General features: G+C 41.9%; 1 protein-coding gene across 1 annotated transcript in view; it reads right to left on the bottom strand.

Annotated features, from left to right (window-relative positions):
- Positions 1-3,234: 3,234 nt before the first annotated feature.
- NTRK2 (neurotrophic receptor tyrosine kinase 2) overlaps positions 3,235-17,106 on the bottom strand; it is a 168,715-nt gene continuing 154,843 nt past the window's right edge. Inside the window, exons 12-13 of the mRNA XM_068107643.2 lie at positions 4,914-5,072; positions 3,235-4,604 (exon numbers count right to left, since the gene is read on the bottom strand). Coding sequence (XP_067963744.2) covers positions 4,419-4,604; positions 4,914-5,072 — 345 coding nt within the window. The 3' untranslated portion in view covers positions 3,235-4,418. The remainder of the gene's footprint in view (positions 4,605-4,913; positions 5,073-17,106) is intronic.

Consider the following 17,106-nt stretch of genomic DNA (forward strand, 5'->3'; position numbering starts at 1 on the left):
CACGCACACACACACACACACAATGGGGTTATCAGATGTGAGACTAGATTTATTAGCACAGATGGCCCATGTCCTTTGGAAGCCAGATTTGCAGACCAACTAGCGCGTCTCAGCGTTTGGGGAGAACAAAGACACGAGCAGTCCGAGCTTGCATCGCCAAGGTCGCTGCGCACGTGCATGTTGTGAAGAGGGAGTGCTTCGCCTGGCTCGGCCTACAAGAGAAAGTCTTCGGCACAGTATAGAGTATAGGAAGTATCGTATACACCACTGTAGAAGAAAACGATTAATTGATCACTCGAGTCAATCCGACATGTTTAATGGAAGCAACTAATGGTTAAGGTGTCCAGCTCATTTGGATGAGACTGCAATCAGGTGAAGGATGTCCATTGTGCAAGCAAACATTGGATTGCTGTTTCGCACATGAACACGGATAGAAGGCACCGCCAATGTATAGGTAGGCTATTCACCCATAAGTACCTGTGGGCCATTGCAGATCAGAGCGCCTATAAGGTGTGCGCATCATTGTGACCATGGGATTTTTCCACTGCTATCAGGAAAGATTGAATCGTGGCAAACCCATCTCAAGGTGTGTCTCATGGGAGGCAGCTAAAAGTGAACTCACACAGCACAGCAGCTTCTATTTTATTCTGACCCTTTCGGATCGCTTTATCATCCGATCACTGCGGGCAAGAGGCGGACAGAAAAGACCGCACATCCATCCAGTAATGTCCCGTAATTTAATTACACCTTTTCAAATTGCAAACCGAGTCAAGTGCAAGAAACGCTAGGTATCCTCTAACAGGGACCATTAATGCACACATACGAACACATTATGTGGACAGTGACAAGCTCCGCCCCTGTATGTGCCCCGCCCATTGTGCGGAGTCACCTCTTACACCACACTCATGCAGGTGATATTTGCAACATGCACTTTACCTACGTTATAATGCGCTCATGAAACAATCTGGATAATTTTTGTTTCATCATGAACGTCATAGATGTACATTTTACTGACACCGATCCTGTAGATCCAAGAAACACTATTAGAACAATTTTAACAACAATTTAATAATTAACACAGTTAGCCAAAAGCAGCAGTTTACAGCTTTATATTAATATAAATGACCACGTTTTCATGACGTCAGGACTTGCACCAAATAATCAATGATACGATGACCGACCGAACAAGCTAATGAATGGACATGCTTTGTAAAAGACGTTTTGATGTGATGCCTTTACATTCATACACCCTATCCCCCCTCCCCTTTACCCTCATCAAATTTACAACTCTACTTGTCTCCTCAAACATCAATTCCCCATCTACGTTGGCTAAACTGAACTTCCTTTAGAGCAGCAAGTTCGGCCTCTGATATACCCACTTGGGTTGAAAAGTGAGGACCTTTAGGTATCTATGGCATTACTGGGTGTATGCAATGGTTTGCAATTAGATCGGTTGGTCCATCATCAAACCTCCTCTTCTTGCTTTATTTAGCCCGTCCATCCACACAGCGGGAGACGGCGTTTTGCAATCGCTTCTGTGTGTCTGTCTGTCCAGGCCAAAACGACTTTGTCATCAAATTTTCAACAAACCTTTATTATGAGAATATGGAAAAGGCTAATTAATATTTACATCAAAATGTCAAAGTCACAAATAGTCCTCATTAGCCAGTCTTCCTCTGTGCTAGGAGCGAGATGGCTCACTGGGTTTGGACTTTGCAATCACTTCCGTGTTTCTTTATTTACCATTTGACATCAATTTTTCGACAAACCTTTATTATGAGAATATGGAGAACACGAATTAATAAATTTAAATTAAAATTTTTAGCTGATGTTTTAATCAACTTTAATTAAAAAAAAAAATCAAGTTTAGATCGAGCTTAGTTTATTTAGGATGCGGACAGCCTTTGAATTTAGTGTTAAGTTACAACACTAGTTGGATATTTTTTGTGAATAAGGCGATATTAAAACAAAACTCAATGTGGTCTTGAATGCCCTGTAATAAATTAAAATTAAAATTTTTAGCTGATGTTTTAATCAACTTTAATTTAAAAAATATCAAGTTTAGATCAAGCTTAGTTTATTTAGGATGTGGACGGCCTTTGTATTTAGTGTTAAGTTTCAACACTAGTTGGATATTTTTTGTGAATAAGGCGATTGCAAAACAAAACTCAATGTGGTCTTGAATGCCCTGTAATAAATTTAAATTTCAAATTTTAGCTGATATTTTAATCAACTTTAATTAAAAAAAAATCAAGTTTAGATCGAGCTTAGTTTACTTAGGATGCGGACAGCCTTTGGATTTAGTGTTAAGTTACAACACTAGTTGGATATTTTTTGTGAATAAGGCGATATTAAAACAAAACTCAATGTGGTCTTGAATGCCCTGTAATAAATTAAAATTAAAATTTTTAGCTGATGTTTTAATCAACTTTAATTTAAAAAATATCAAGTTTAGATCAAGCTTAGTTTATTTAGGATGTGGACGGCCTTTGTATTTAGTGTTAAGTTACAACACTAGTTGGATATTTTTTGTGAATAAGGCGATTGCAAAACAAAACTCAATGTGGTCTTGAATGCCCTGTAATAAATTTAAATTTCAAATTTTAGCTGATATTTTAATCAACTTTAATTTAAAAAAAATCAAGTTTAGATCGAGCTTAGTTTACTTAGGATGCGGACAGCCTTTGGATTTAGTGTTAAGTTACAACACGAGTTGGATATTTTTTGTGAATAAGGCGATTGCAAAACAAAACTCAATGTGGTCTTGAATGCCCTGTAATAAATTTAAATTTCAAATTTTAGCTGACATTTTAATCAACTTTTATTTTTAAAAAATCAAGTTTGTATCAAGCTTAGTTTATTTAGGATGTGGACGGCCTTTGGATTTAGTGTTAAGTTACAACACGAGTTGGATATTTTTTGTGAATAAGGCGATTGCAAAACAAAACTCAATGTGGTCTTGAATGCCCTGTTTTCGTTTAAGAGAAAAGATATTGTGCCGAGAATATAATTCCTTTTGTTTCCGAAGCAAAAATTGCAAAAACAATTGAGCACAATTGACATAAACTGAAATGTTGAGGCCAGATGTAGAATATGGCCTAGAAGAGTGGGGGTTAGACCATGTTGGTTTGGGCAGATACATGGACAGGCAGAAGTTTCCTCCTGAGAAAGAATATATTAATTATATATAGATATGTATATATATATATAAATAATTTTCCACCACCATATTTGATGCTATAACGCACACAATTTATAACTATAACTCACACAATTTAGTGCATCGCAGAATTATAATTTCCTTCCAAGAAAACACACACGCAGCTAAATTAATCTGATAATTATTTGAATTGTACAAAGATTTAACCTTACATTGGAAATCCTGTTAACTGGAATATCTAAATAACTGTTGGAATCTATCAGCAGTGTACAATGTGTCCTATCTACAAATGGACACAAACCGTTTGGGTTTTTGTGGTACAATAAATTTCTTTCCATTTCAAATTGCTTTCAACAACTGTGTGGGGTGTAAACAACTTGCTTTTGACGACCACAACGTCCTACCAAAGTCGGATTTCCCCAGAGTTTTGTAGCCACTTTGAGGAATTTGTAGCCACTAATTTAATTTTTAAAAGATTTTAAAAAGAAACATATTCAGACAGAGGGAGCAACATTGGGACGGGGAATTGAACAGAATAGGAAGACGATAAGAGATGTTCTCGGTGAATGAAAGATTTCAGATGGACAATGATCAACTGAACATTTACGAAGCAGATTCCACATACATTGAGATGAAATTGGAGAAAGGTTGCGTGTCAAAGGACACGTATGAAAAGACATTTTGTAGTGATCGTCATCAACGATCTTTAGTGTGGCAAGGAGCGTAGTGGTCACCAATAGCTAGTAAAGGACAAGTCTTTGTTGTGTAACTTTTCCAAAACAATTTTGGATTTATCCTAATTGTTTTTACCTACATATGCTAGAATACTTGTCGCATCCCTTCTTCCATACAGGAGAAGCTTGAGGAATGCAGTCCGACCTAACTTTGATACCAACCTGAGAGTTAATGGCATCTGAATAGCTTGTGGAAGAAAAAATGTTCATCACAGCTTGAAGGACGAGAAGAACCATTAATCGCTTCATGTGCAATTGTCTCTCTCAAAACAAAAAACAAACATGTTGTTGGACCTCAAGATCCCCTGAAGGTCTATCACTGTTCTTCTCCTTTTTCCATGTCCACTTTGAGGAATACATCACGTCCTTGTGCCCATCTTGGCCATCCACTTTTTCCTGCCGACCTGTAGGTCTGTGGTTTGTTGTTGCCTTGGCACTGTAACCCTGAGCAAAACTGCTGATTACGCCACTCAATACTGCCCTGGCCCGAGGGGACAAGGTCTTATTCACACTGACTTTGAAGCTCATCCGAGGACATCCAGGTAGACGGGCGAGGCCTTGGCCATGCTGCACAGGTGGGAGTGAATCTGTGCTATGTTTAAGCGCTGTTGTGGTTCACGGTGCCAGCAACCGAGCATGAGATCATACACCTCCAAGGGACAACTCCGAGGTCTCTCCAGTACTCGGCCCTGGCAAATGCACTCGATCACCTGTAGGGGACCAGCACCAACAGATACATACATGCATGCATTGGTATCTGGCGAGAGGACCCTGCTATTCATCGTGAGTAAATCAACACTTAAAGATGAGATGGGGAAACAATAGGTTTAGTCAGGTGAGCAATGTTACTAAACTCTTGTGGAGCTATTAAGTACTCACACTGGTATCAAATGGAATATTATACAAGGTATGTACGTTACTGGCACTGTTTTCAATTTTTTGTAGTGTAATCTGTATGTATATATATATATATATATATATATATACACACACACAGAAGTAGTGCATGGTGTGCTGACCTCATTGTTTGAGAGCTGGTACCAAGGCTGCTTCCCGTACGTGAAGATTTCCCAGAGTACAACACCAAGGCTCCAAACGTCACTCTCGGCTGTGAATCTACGGTACATGATGCTCTCCGGAGGCATCCAGCGGATGGGGAGCATTGTGTGCCCTCCGACCTGCAGGTTCAGCACATGGGTATTTAAGAGGTTTGTGGGAGTACAAGGAGTTGGCCTATGTTGAGAGGAGGAGGGAGAGGGATCAGTGAGAAGGTGAGAGGAAGATTATTTTGGGGATGTGCAGGGTAAGTGAGTTTAGTGTGAGAGAGATATTGAGAGTGGAGAGGAAGACATCACTGGATGGAACTGAAATAGTACGAATTAGTTTGCTTACAGGTGGGATAAAGTTTAATACTTTACTTTGTGCAAGGAAATACAAAATAAACTTGTGCACAAGAAGATGCCATTTGGCACCGTTGTACCTGTACCCTATCTGTACAGTTGCATCCACACCTACTGCAGGTGTAAAAAACACAACTAACCCCAAGCAGGGATACCAGAACACAATGACCTAGTGCCCACAATCAAAATGCAGACCTGACAGCCAGATTATTACATCTTCATCCGAAGGATGGCACACTCTGAGATTTAATACCAGGTGGGGCTAATACCAGGTGGGGTGACTCAGCCTGTCATCCTTCCGAGGTCGCAAAATGAGTACCAGGGTACACGGTCCTCTCTCAAGGAGGTTGGTAGCAGGATTTGCACTCTGGCCGCCGTAAAAACACCTCATTCTGTAGCACACACAGTGATGTGCGTCGGGATGGTGCTGAGTATATATACATATATATATATATATATATATATACACAAAGAATTAAGTTAAGCACCCCTACACAACGAATTAAGGTAAGCACCCCCTAATATATATTCTTTGTGTATATGTATACATTGGCATATATTCTAAGGTATGTGAGATCAAATAATGATTGGTATGACATTAGCAATTATCCATTGATGAAATTGAGTGATCAAAGTGAAAAAAAGTGATTGGTTGAGTCAGTGATCCGATCACGTGGGTCCTACACACGTTATTGACGCAAAGATCGCTAGAGGTCTTCTCAGAACAATGACTGTACGTTAGAAAACATAAACGTCATCCACACTGTCCGTGATGGACCTATAGCTCCATACTTAAATTGAGGTGAAAATATGCCTAAAATTCCCAAAAAATTTCACCTTAAATTATTCAGAATAAAATATTGAAAACGGCATGATTGTTATGTTTTTATGTGACCATAATATCACTTCTCCAGAAAATATAGCAATATCATGGGTATATTACACTGTTTTGACGACAACAAACTTGTAATGTGCGAGGTTGTAAAAAAACGGGGGGGGGGGTGCTTAACTTAATTCTTTGTGTATATATATATATATATATATATTTATTTATTTATTTATTTATTTATATATATATATATATATACAGTGGGGAGAACAAGTATTTGATACACTGCCGATTTTGCAGGTTTTCCCACTTACAAAGCACGTAAAGGTCTGTAATTTTTATCATAGGTACACTTCAACTGTGGAAGACGGAATCTAAAACAAAAATCCTGAAAATCACATTGTATGATTTTTAAGTAATTAATTTGCATTTTATTGCATGAAATAAGTATTTGATCACCTACCAACCAGTAAGAATTCCGGCTCTCACAGACCTGTTAGTTTTTTCTTTAAGAAGCCCTCCCATTCTCCACTCATTACCTGTATTAACTGCACCTGTTTGAACTCGTTATCTGCATAAAAGACGTCTCCAGACCGTCTCCGACCACAAAGACCGCAAAGACCGACCGCAAAGCCGTCTCCAGACCTGTCCACACTCAATCAGACTCCAACCTCTCCACAATGGGCAAGACCAGAGAGCTGTCTAAGGACATCAGGGACAAATTTGTAGACTTGCACAAGGCTGGGATGGGCTACAGGACAATAGGCAAGCAGCTTGGTGAGAAGGCAACAACTGTTGGCGCAATTATTAGAAAATGGAAGAAGTTCAAGATGACAGTCAATCTCCCTCGGTCTGGGGCTCCATGCAAGATCTCACCTCGTGGAGCCTCAATGATCATGAGAAAGGTGAGGGATCAGCCCAGAACTACACGGCAGGACCTGGTCAATGACCTGAAGAGAGCTGGGACCACAGTATCAAAGAAAACCATAAGTAACACACTACGCCGTCATGGATTAAAATCCTGCAGCGCACGCAAGGTCCCTCTGCTCAAGCCAGCGCATGTCCAGGCCCGTCTGAAGTTTGCCAATGACCATCTGGATGATCCAGAGGAGGAATGGGAGAAGGTCATGTGGTCTGATGAGACCAAAATAGAGCTTTTTGGTTTAAACTCCACTCGCCGTGTTTGGAGGAAGAAGAAGGATGAGTACAACCCCAAGAACACCATCCCAACCGTGAACCATGGAGGTGGAAACATCATTCTTTGGGGATGCTTTTCTGCAAAGGGGACAGGACGACTGCACCGTATTGAGGGGAGGATGGATGGGGCCATGTATCGCGAGATCTTGGCCAACAATCTCCTTCCCTCAATAAGAGCATTGAAGATGGGGCGTGGCTGGGTCTTCCAGCATGACAACGACCCGAAACACACAGCCAGGGCAACTAAGGAGTGGCTCCGTACGAAGCATCTCAAGGTCCTGGAGTGGCCTAGCCAGTCTCCAGACCTGAACCCAATAGAAAATCTTTGGAGGGAGCTGAAAGTCTGTGTTGCGCAGCGACAGCCCCGAAACCTGAAGGATCTGGTGAAGATCTGTATGGAGGAGTGGGCCAAAATCCCTGCTGCAGTGTGTGCAAACCTGGTTAAGAACTACAGGAAACGTCTGATCTCTGTAATTGCAAACAAAGGTTTCTGTACCAAATATTAAGTTCTGTTTTTCTGATGTATCAAATACTTATTTCATGCAATAAAATGCAAATTAATTACTTAAAAATCATACAATGTGATTTTCAGGATTTTTGTTTTAGATTCCGTCTTCCACAGTTGAAGTGTACCTATGATAAAAATTACAGACCTTGTCGTGCTTTGTAAGTGGGAAAACCTGCAAAATCGGCAGTGTATCAAATACTTGTTCTCCCCACTGTATATACAGTCCGTATCAAAAAAAAGGTAATCCGAATTCAAGGGGTCAATATGCAAAGGTTATTTATTTTGACAATTTACATGTGGTTTCCCAATTATGAGGAGATCCTCAGCTTTCCATTGATACCTTCCATGCATCATTGCTGTCACACATGACCGAGTACATGTTCATTGAAAATGACAAGTATAAATCGCATTTCTACAAGTTTGGCTAATCGGTGCAAGACAGTTTTAAATGGACGCATTACTTGTCGACTGCCAAGTTGATTATGTAAAATTGTTAAGCTGGTCTGGTAATCGATGGGTGCGTCATCCTTTGTTTAAGATGGGTATTTAAGATGGGCCTAAAGTGTATGGGTTTAGAGACAGTCTGAGTCATTGGAAAGATGGTTCAACTTACGACTGAACAGCGGACCTTCATGGTTACAACCTTTCACCAAACTGTAAGTTTGCAGCGAACTCGTGATGCGTTCAGGGAACGTTTCCCAGAACGGGAGCCTCCAGCAGCCAAAACCATCTGGGCGAATGTTAGAAAATACCAAGAGCATGGCACTAGCCTCAACCGCAACAAGGGGGATTCTGGTAGGAGGTGCACTGGGCGATCGGAAATGAACATTGCAGCAGTAAGGTAGCAAGTTTTGGAGCATCCTAGGGATACCAGCGCAAGACGAAATGGGACGGGATTGCCTTCGGCAACATTCAACCGAATCACAAGACTGGACCTCCACCAACATCCATATCGGATTCACATCCGGCATCAACTTACGCCAGGGGAGTTTGCCAGGAGGCTGGTGCTTGCCAGATGGTTGATAGCATGTTGCGAAGCAGATGTCAATTTCCTGCAGTATCTTGTTATCGGCGATGAAGCTGCTTTCGCCATGGACGGCAAGGTCAATACCCATAATGTTATTGCACCGACAGGACAACCCCCGGAATTTAATTTTGACACCAACATGAATCGACAAAAGTGGACTCTTTGGTTGGGACTTTGTGGAAGTGGTCAGGTGATCGGACCATTTTTCTTTCAAAGGAATGTCAATGGTAACAGGTATCTGCAGATGATCAATGATGAAGTTTTACCGCAGCTGGAAGAGAATTTTGAGCAACAGGTTTGTGGTGTCTTCAGATATCTCTGGTGGGCCCAAGACGGTGCCCCAGCACATCGTCTTATCGCTGTCCGAGATCGACTGAGAGAACTCTTTGGAGACCGAGTCATCGCCCTCAACCATGCAGTGGAATGGCCGCCAAGATCACCTGACCTCACACAATGTGATTATTTCCTTTGGGGACATTTAAAGAACAAGGTGTTCGTAACTCCTCCCCGTGATCTTGATGAATTGCAGGGCCGTATTCGACATGAAGTGGATGCTTTGCGCAATGACCCGGCTATGGTGAGACGAGCAGTTCAGGGCATGTGCACAAACCGCTGTGAGCTTTGTGTTGAAATGGGAAGTGGACATGTTGAAGGTGTGGGTGCATAAAGGCCAATCATTCCTGAGAAAAGTTCACATCTGACGTTCATTTTGCACCAATTATCCAGACTTGCATCGATTAACCAAACTTGTAAAAATACGATTTGAACTTGTCATTTTCAATGAACATGTACTCGGTCATGTGTGACAGCAATGATGCATGGAAGGTATCAATGGCAAGCTGAGGATCTCCTCTTAATTAGTAAACCACATGTAAATTGTCAAAATAAATAACCTTTGCATATTAACCCCTTGAATTCGGATTACCTTTTTGTTGATACGCACTGTATATATATACGTATATATATATACAAAAGAACATCACCTATGTCATGGAAATACTCAAATTGGTCACGAGATATCAGCCTGTTCCCTCAAACCCTTTTTAATGGCTGAAAAGCATTGGCGTAGCTGCCCTTGTGCCACTGATGCTAGCCTTCGCAATAGCTTGTAAATCTCTCCTTCAATAGTTCTCCTTCCCATGCAGTAAATCTGATTCTCTGCTACACGCACACAAACACACACAACTGGGGGTCAGGTCCATCAAACCATTCTGCCTCCTTTTCGTCCCGGCATCTGTGCTTCTGTAACCTTTATTTCACCCAAGTTCACTTTCCTGCGGCCCCTTTCATCACCACCAACCGCACATTTAGATGATTCATTACCACCAACCACACAGTTGGCTCATGTCATGGTGATTACAACCATGAAATGCAAAGCTAATTGTACTTTCTTTCATCAGACGATAAGAAAATGTGAAATTGAATGACAAGCTGGTGGAGAATTTTGCCAATGGAAGAAATAGTTGAGGAGTGAATTCAGCGCATGAGGGGAAAAAAGGTACCTGCTCAATATAGACAAATGAAGTCTGAAGGAAGCAATTCGTGCAAGGAGAAAAATTGTAGAAGACCAGCGGAGCAAGCTAATTGTATAATAAGTTTGTGGAGTAACATGCAACACAGTGACATGAGAAACCTTAAAGCCGTGTGTACAGAGACACTTGCATTGTGTGTAGTACCATGTTGGGGGCTCATGACACCATGTGTAGAATAATGATGATGTGGACCCCAGCAATGCATGCAGTGCCACACATAATGTGGAGGACAATATAACAACAAAGAGTGCAGTGCTATGTTGAGAGGTGTACCCTATTGTTGAGAACAGCACCACGATACATTGCAAAGGTCTGAAATATCAACTGGGTGAATGAAGAGCCCATAAATACCTTCGACTTCTGCTTTTTAAAAATTGTCTTCAAAGCCTGTTTTAAGCCATAATTAAGCTGCATTGAAAGAAAAATTTATCTTTCCTCTGTTATATTATGCAGGGTTAATTACATAAAACATGTTTGAGAGATGGATTATCTTTTTTAAAAGCACTAATGAAAGGCTTAGTTGCATTAAAAATTAAAAAGAAACCCGGGTGTGCAGGTTCGACCCAGCGAGCTCTCCTACACTCGTTTTTCCACCCCCATGAATCATTAATGAAGGGACTTCTCTTAGGCAACCTTGAGAACATTGCGCACCAAATGGCTTCCTGGCATTGTATTATTAATGCCAGGGAAGGGCCAGACTTGATGTCTGCCTGACCCTAATAACACCGATAGCGGTAATCAATGCATGGGAAGCGACAGCCGACTGTGGGAGAGAAGTTTCTCTTTTTTTTTTTTTTAAACCTGATCAAACCTGTCCAGTTGAAGAGTTTGTTCGTTACTATCAGATATTTCATTTGAGCCTGCAGATAATCTACATTTACTGCCTTTCAACAGGATATCAATTTGAAGTGATAAATAGATAAAGTTTAACAGATAAGCTGTAATATATATACATATACATCAATGGACTGTTATGCCGTGGAGTGATATTAAGGATAAGCTCTCAAGGTGTGCAAAATTCTCCAATGGCTTAGCGCCTGAAACATCCTCTGACAGTCTAGCATCACACCGGCCTTCTCGTGGTGGGGTTGGTCTCACTACCGGGTGTAGGAGTGAAAATCAAATCAATGGCGCCTTAAAACCAGTTGCTTTGGGCAGGTGGGGGTCATTAACCTTGGTAGGCTGCTTAGGTAGGCAATAATCCAGTCCCATCATAACCTTGGTAGGCAATAATCCTTAAAGGAGGTGGTCTTTGCATCCATTAAATTGTGGGCCACCCTTGGGCAAGGTGTACTACCCCACTTTAGCCTATCAATCAGGGTTCCATGAAACCATGGGAGCAGGTGGTGGGTGGCCATGCAGGTGGCTGGCACATATAGCTGCATGACCTTGATGCAAGGCAAAGGATTATTTTATGGAGAACAATAGCTAGGATCATCCATCTATTATAGACACTGCCTGGAAGAAGGTAATGGCAAACCACTTCTATACTTGCTAAGAAAACAATCAAGATCAAAAATCTAAGAGATAGAACTATGGTGTTGGATAATGAGCTACTTGGGAAGATGGCTACTGGGGAAGAGCAATGTGGCTGCTCGAGAAGAGCAAAGTGCTTTCATGAGTAGGACCGGACGTTATGATTGGGACTGGATCAAACCCGCAAGGAAAACCAGTCGTTGAGTTCACCAGAATGGAGAGTCAAAGTCTCCTGAGCTCCTCAAACATTCACAAAATTGGGACATTGAACGTAAGATCAGTGAATCAGGGAAAGTTAGATGTGATAAAGAGAGAGTTGGATCAGCCAAGAACTGAAATTTTGGGTATAAGTGAACGTAGATAGATTGGTTTGGGGCAGTTTCAATCTGACGATTACAAAGTGTTCTTTTTTTTTACCACGAAACCGGTAAAATAAATGAGTTGCAGTGATTTGCAATAAGAAGACAGTAGCATTAGTACTGCGATATAAGTCAATGAGGTCAATATTAGTGAGGTTGAAAGGACATCCGATGAACACCACCATCATTCAGACATATGCTCCAAATTCTGCAGCAGATGACGAAAATGTGGTGGAGTTTATGGAGAATTACAGGAACTGGTAGAACAGATGCCTGAAGGAGATGTTTTAATTATTATTGGAGACTGGAATGCAAGAATTGGAGAAGCAGGAGCACCAGTGATTTCACTCCTGCAATCACTGGTGCTCCTGCTTCTCCAATTCTTGGTATGAACTTGGCTTGGCATCTGAAATGAGCCAGGGGAGGGAATGCTGGAGTTCTGTGTGTAGAATGATCACATACTTGCAAACACATGGTTCAAACAACCCAAATGCAGACTGCAAACATGGACTTCACCTGATGGGCAACAAAGAAGTCAGATTGACGACGCTCTAATCAACAGAAGATGGAGGAATGCTGTGCAATCTGTCAACATTCTGCCAGGCGCAGATTGTGGGGCAGCTCATGAACCCCTTGAGGCAAAACTATGAGTCAAACTGAGAAAGGTGGAAAAAAAAATCTAAACTGAAATGACCTTGAAAACATCTGAACTAGAACAACACTCGGTAGAGTGCATACTTCTGCCAGGCTGAACAGCTTACGTTTTGTAGCCAGTGCAGGCCGGATCTGCATCCATATCTTAACCAAAATCGAATCGGCTTGGTCTTGTCATCTATACAACTCATCCACCAAGTTTTCTCATAACCCGCCCACAACGCTTGAAATATCATGCTATATATCGTTTTTGGCCACATCTTTCAATGGTGATAAATACAACAACAACAGGCATTTTAAGGCCATTTTCTCTGCTAGAGCGGGGGTTAGCCTTGCGGTCCCCATAACAATCTTCTCCATTTTGCCCTATTTTCTGCATCTCCCCTTGTTAACCCCCTTGCCCGCATTTCTTCTTCCACCATCGTCAGCGAAGTCTTTCTCGGTCTTCCCCGTCCTCTACTTCCTTCTACATTCATTTCCATCACTCTTCTCAACCAGTCACTTTCATCCTTCCTCAACACATGACCAAACCATCTCAACCTGTTCCTCTTCACAGCATCAATCACAGGCTCTATTCCCATCATCTTTCGCAATTCATCATTTGTCTTCCTCTCTCTCAACGATACTCCGCACATCAACCGAACCATTCGCATTTCCACCCTTTCCAGCCTTCATTGCTGCTCTATTTCAATGGTGATAAATCACTTAGAAAATTTTTTAAAATCTCGTATCTGGATCTGGATCTTCACCAAAACTGAATAAATCCATCCTTATCACGCACCTCCAATCTGTCCACCGAGTTTCGGCTGAATCCATCCAAATAGTCCTGGGCGATAATATTATAATAGACCTCATTATCACGATTATCACGATAATATCACGATATTATAAATAATGTTATTTGCGCCTTGAGAACCATGTAGCATACAATAACAATCCACATAAGAACAAACTGAATAGTCATAGATTTACGTGTGTGTTTATACTATATTTCATAATTCTGTTGCAATTTGTAAACGTAAAGTCAAACCTCATTTTACCTGTACGAAATCACTTTGCTCCGTTTGTCAAGCGACGATACGAGAAGTTTGGAAAGCCGTTGATCCGGAATGTCTGGATTGGCAAGCGATAGCAAGCTGCTTGCTAACAGTACACACCAAGCAAGCTGCTTGCTAACAGTACACACCAAGCAAGCTGCTTGCTAACAGTACACACCGAGCAAGCTGCTTGCTAAAAGAACACACCAAGCAAGCTGCATGCTAACAAAACACACCGAGCAATCTGCTTGATAACAAAACACACCGAGCAATCTGCTTGATAAGAAAACACACCGAGCAATCTGCTTGCTAAGAAAACACACTGAGCAATCTGCTTGCTAAGAAAACACACCGAGCAATCTGCTTGCCAAGAAAACACACTGAGCAATCTGCTTGCCAAGAAAACACACTGAGCAATCTGTGTGCTAAGAAAACGCACTGAGCAATCTGCATGCTAAGAAAACACACTGAGCAATCTGCTTGCTAACAAAACACACTGAGCAATCTGCTTGCTAACAAAACACACCGAGCAATCTGCTTGCTAAGAAAACACACCGAGCAATCTGCTTGCTAACAAAACACACTGAGCAATCTGCTTGCTAACAAAACACACCGAGCAATCTGCTTGCTAAGAAAACACACCGAGCAATCTGCTTGCTAAGAAAACACACTGAGCAATCTGCTTGCTAAGAAAACACACTGAGCAATCTGCGTGCTAAGAAAACACACTGAGCAATCTGCTTGCTAACAAAACACACCGAGCAATCTGCTTGCTAAGAAAACACACCGAGCAATCTGCTCACGAACAAACCACACCGAGCAAGCTGCTTGCTAAGAAAACACACCGAGCAATATGCTTGCTAAGAAAACACACCGAGCAATCTGCTTGCAAAGAAAACACACCGAGCAATCTGCTTGCTAAGGAAACACACCGAGCAATCTGCTCACAAAGAAAACACACGGAGCAATCTGCTTGCTAAGAAAACACACCGAGCAATCTGCTTGCTAAGAAAACACACCGAGCAATCTGCTCTCAAAGAAAACACACCGAGCAATCTGCTTGCAAAGAAAACACACCGAGCAATCTGCTTGCAAAGAAAACACACCGAGCAATCTGCTTGCTAAGAAAACACACCGAGCAATATGCTCACAAAGAAAACACACCGAGCAATCTGCTTGCAAAGAAAACACACCGAGCAATCTGCTTGCTAAGAAAACACACCGAGCAATCTGCTTCCTAACAAAACACACCGAGCAATCTGCTTGCTAAGGAAACACAACGAGCAATCTGCTCACAAAGAAAACACACCGAGCAATCTGCTTGCTAAGAAAACACACCGAGCAATCTGCTTGCTAAGAAAACACACCGAGCAATCTGCTTGCTAAGAAAACACACCGAGCAATCTGCTTGCGAAGAAAACACACCGAGCAATCTGCTCTCAAAGAAAACACACCGAGCAATCTGCTTACCAAGAAAACACACCGAGCAATCTGCTTGCTAAGAAAACACACCGAGCAATCTGCTCACAAAGAAAACACACCGAGCAATCTGCTCACAAAGAAAACACACCGAGCAATCCGCTTGCTAACAGAACACATCGAGCAATCTGCTTGCTAACAAAACACACCGAGCAATCTGCTTGCTAACAGAGCACACCAAGAAATATGCTTGCTAAGAAAACACACCAAGCAAGCTGCTTGCTAACAAAACACACCAAGCAAGCTGCATGCTAACAGAGCACACCAAGAAATCTGCTCACTAACAAAACACACTGAGCAATCTGCTTGATAACAAAACACACCGAGCAATCTGCTTGCCAAGAAAACACACCAAGCAATCTGCTTGCTAACAAAACACACCGAGCATGCTAAGAAAACACACCAAGCAATCTGCTTGCTAACAAAACACACTGAGCAATCTGCTTGCTAACAAAACACACCGAGCAATCTGCTTGCTAAGAAAACACACCGAGCCATCCGCCTGCTAACAGAACACATCGAGCAATCTGCTTGCTAACAAAACACACCGAGCAATCCGCTTGCTAACAGAACACATCGAGCAATCTGCTTGCTAACAAAACACACCGAGCAAGCTGCTTGCTAACAGAACACATCAATAAATCTGCTTGCTAAGAAAACACACCAAGCAAGCTGCTTGCTAACAAAACACACCGAGCCATCCGCCTGCTAACAGAACACATCGAGCAATCTGCTTGCTAACAAAACACACCGAGCAATCCGCTTGCTAACAGAACACATCAATAAATCTGCTTGCTAAGAAAACACACCAAGCAAGCTGCTTGCTAACAAAACACACCGAGCAAGCTGCATGCTAACAGAGCACACCAATAAATCTGTTTGCTAAGAAAACACACCGAGCAATCTGCTCACTAACAAAACACACTGAGCAATCTGCTCACTAACAAAACACACTGAGCAATCTGCTTGCTAACAAAACACACCGAGCAATCCGCTTGCTAACAGAACACATCGAGCAATCTGCTTGCTAACAAAACACACAGAGCAATCTGCTTGCTAACAGAGCACACCAAGAAATATGCTTGCTAAGAAAACACACCAAGCAAGCTGCTTGCTAACAAAACACACCAAGCAAGCTGCATGCTAATAGAGCACACCAAGAAATCTGCTCACTAACAAAACACACTGAGCAATCTAGTTGATAACAAAACACACCGAGCAATCTGCTTGCCAAGAAAACACACCAAGCAATCTGCTTGCTAACAAAACACACCGAGCAATATGCTTGCTAAGAAAACACACCAAGCAATCTGCTTGCTAACAAAACACACTGAGCAATCTGCTTGCTAACAAAACACACCGAGCAATCTGCTTGCTAAGAAAACACACCGAGCAATCCGCCTGCTAACAGAACACATCGAGCAATCTGCTTGCTAACAAAACACACCGAGCAAGCTGCATGCTAACAGAGCACACCAATAAATCTGCTTGCTAAGAAAACACACCGAGCAATATGCTTGCTAAGAAAACACACCAAGCAATCTGCTTGCTAACAAAACACACTGAGCAATCTGCTTGCTAACAAAACACACCGAGCAATCTGCTTGCTAAGAAAACACACCGAGCCACCCGCCTGCTAACAGAACACATCGAGCAATCTGCTTGCTAACAAAACACACCGAGCAATCCGCTTGCTAACAGAACACATCGAGCA

The sequence above is a fragment of the Myxine glutinosa genome, chromosome 2 (assembly GCF_964187855.1).
Source record: "Myxine glutinosa chromosome 2, kmMyxGlut1.1, whole genome shotgun sequence".
NCBI classification, from domain to species: Eukaryota; Metazoa; Chordata; class Myxini; order Myxiniformes; family Myxinidae; genus Myxine; species Myxine glutinosa.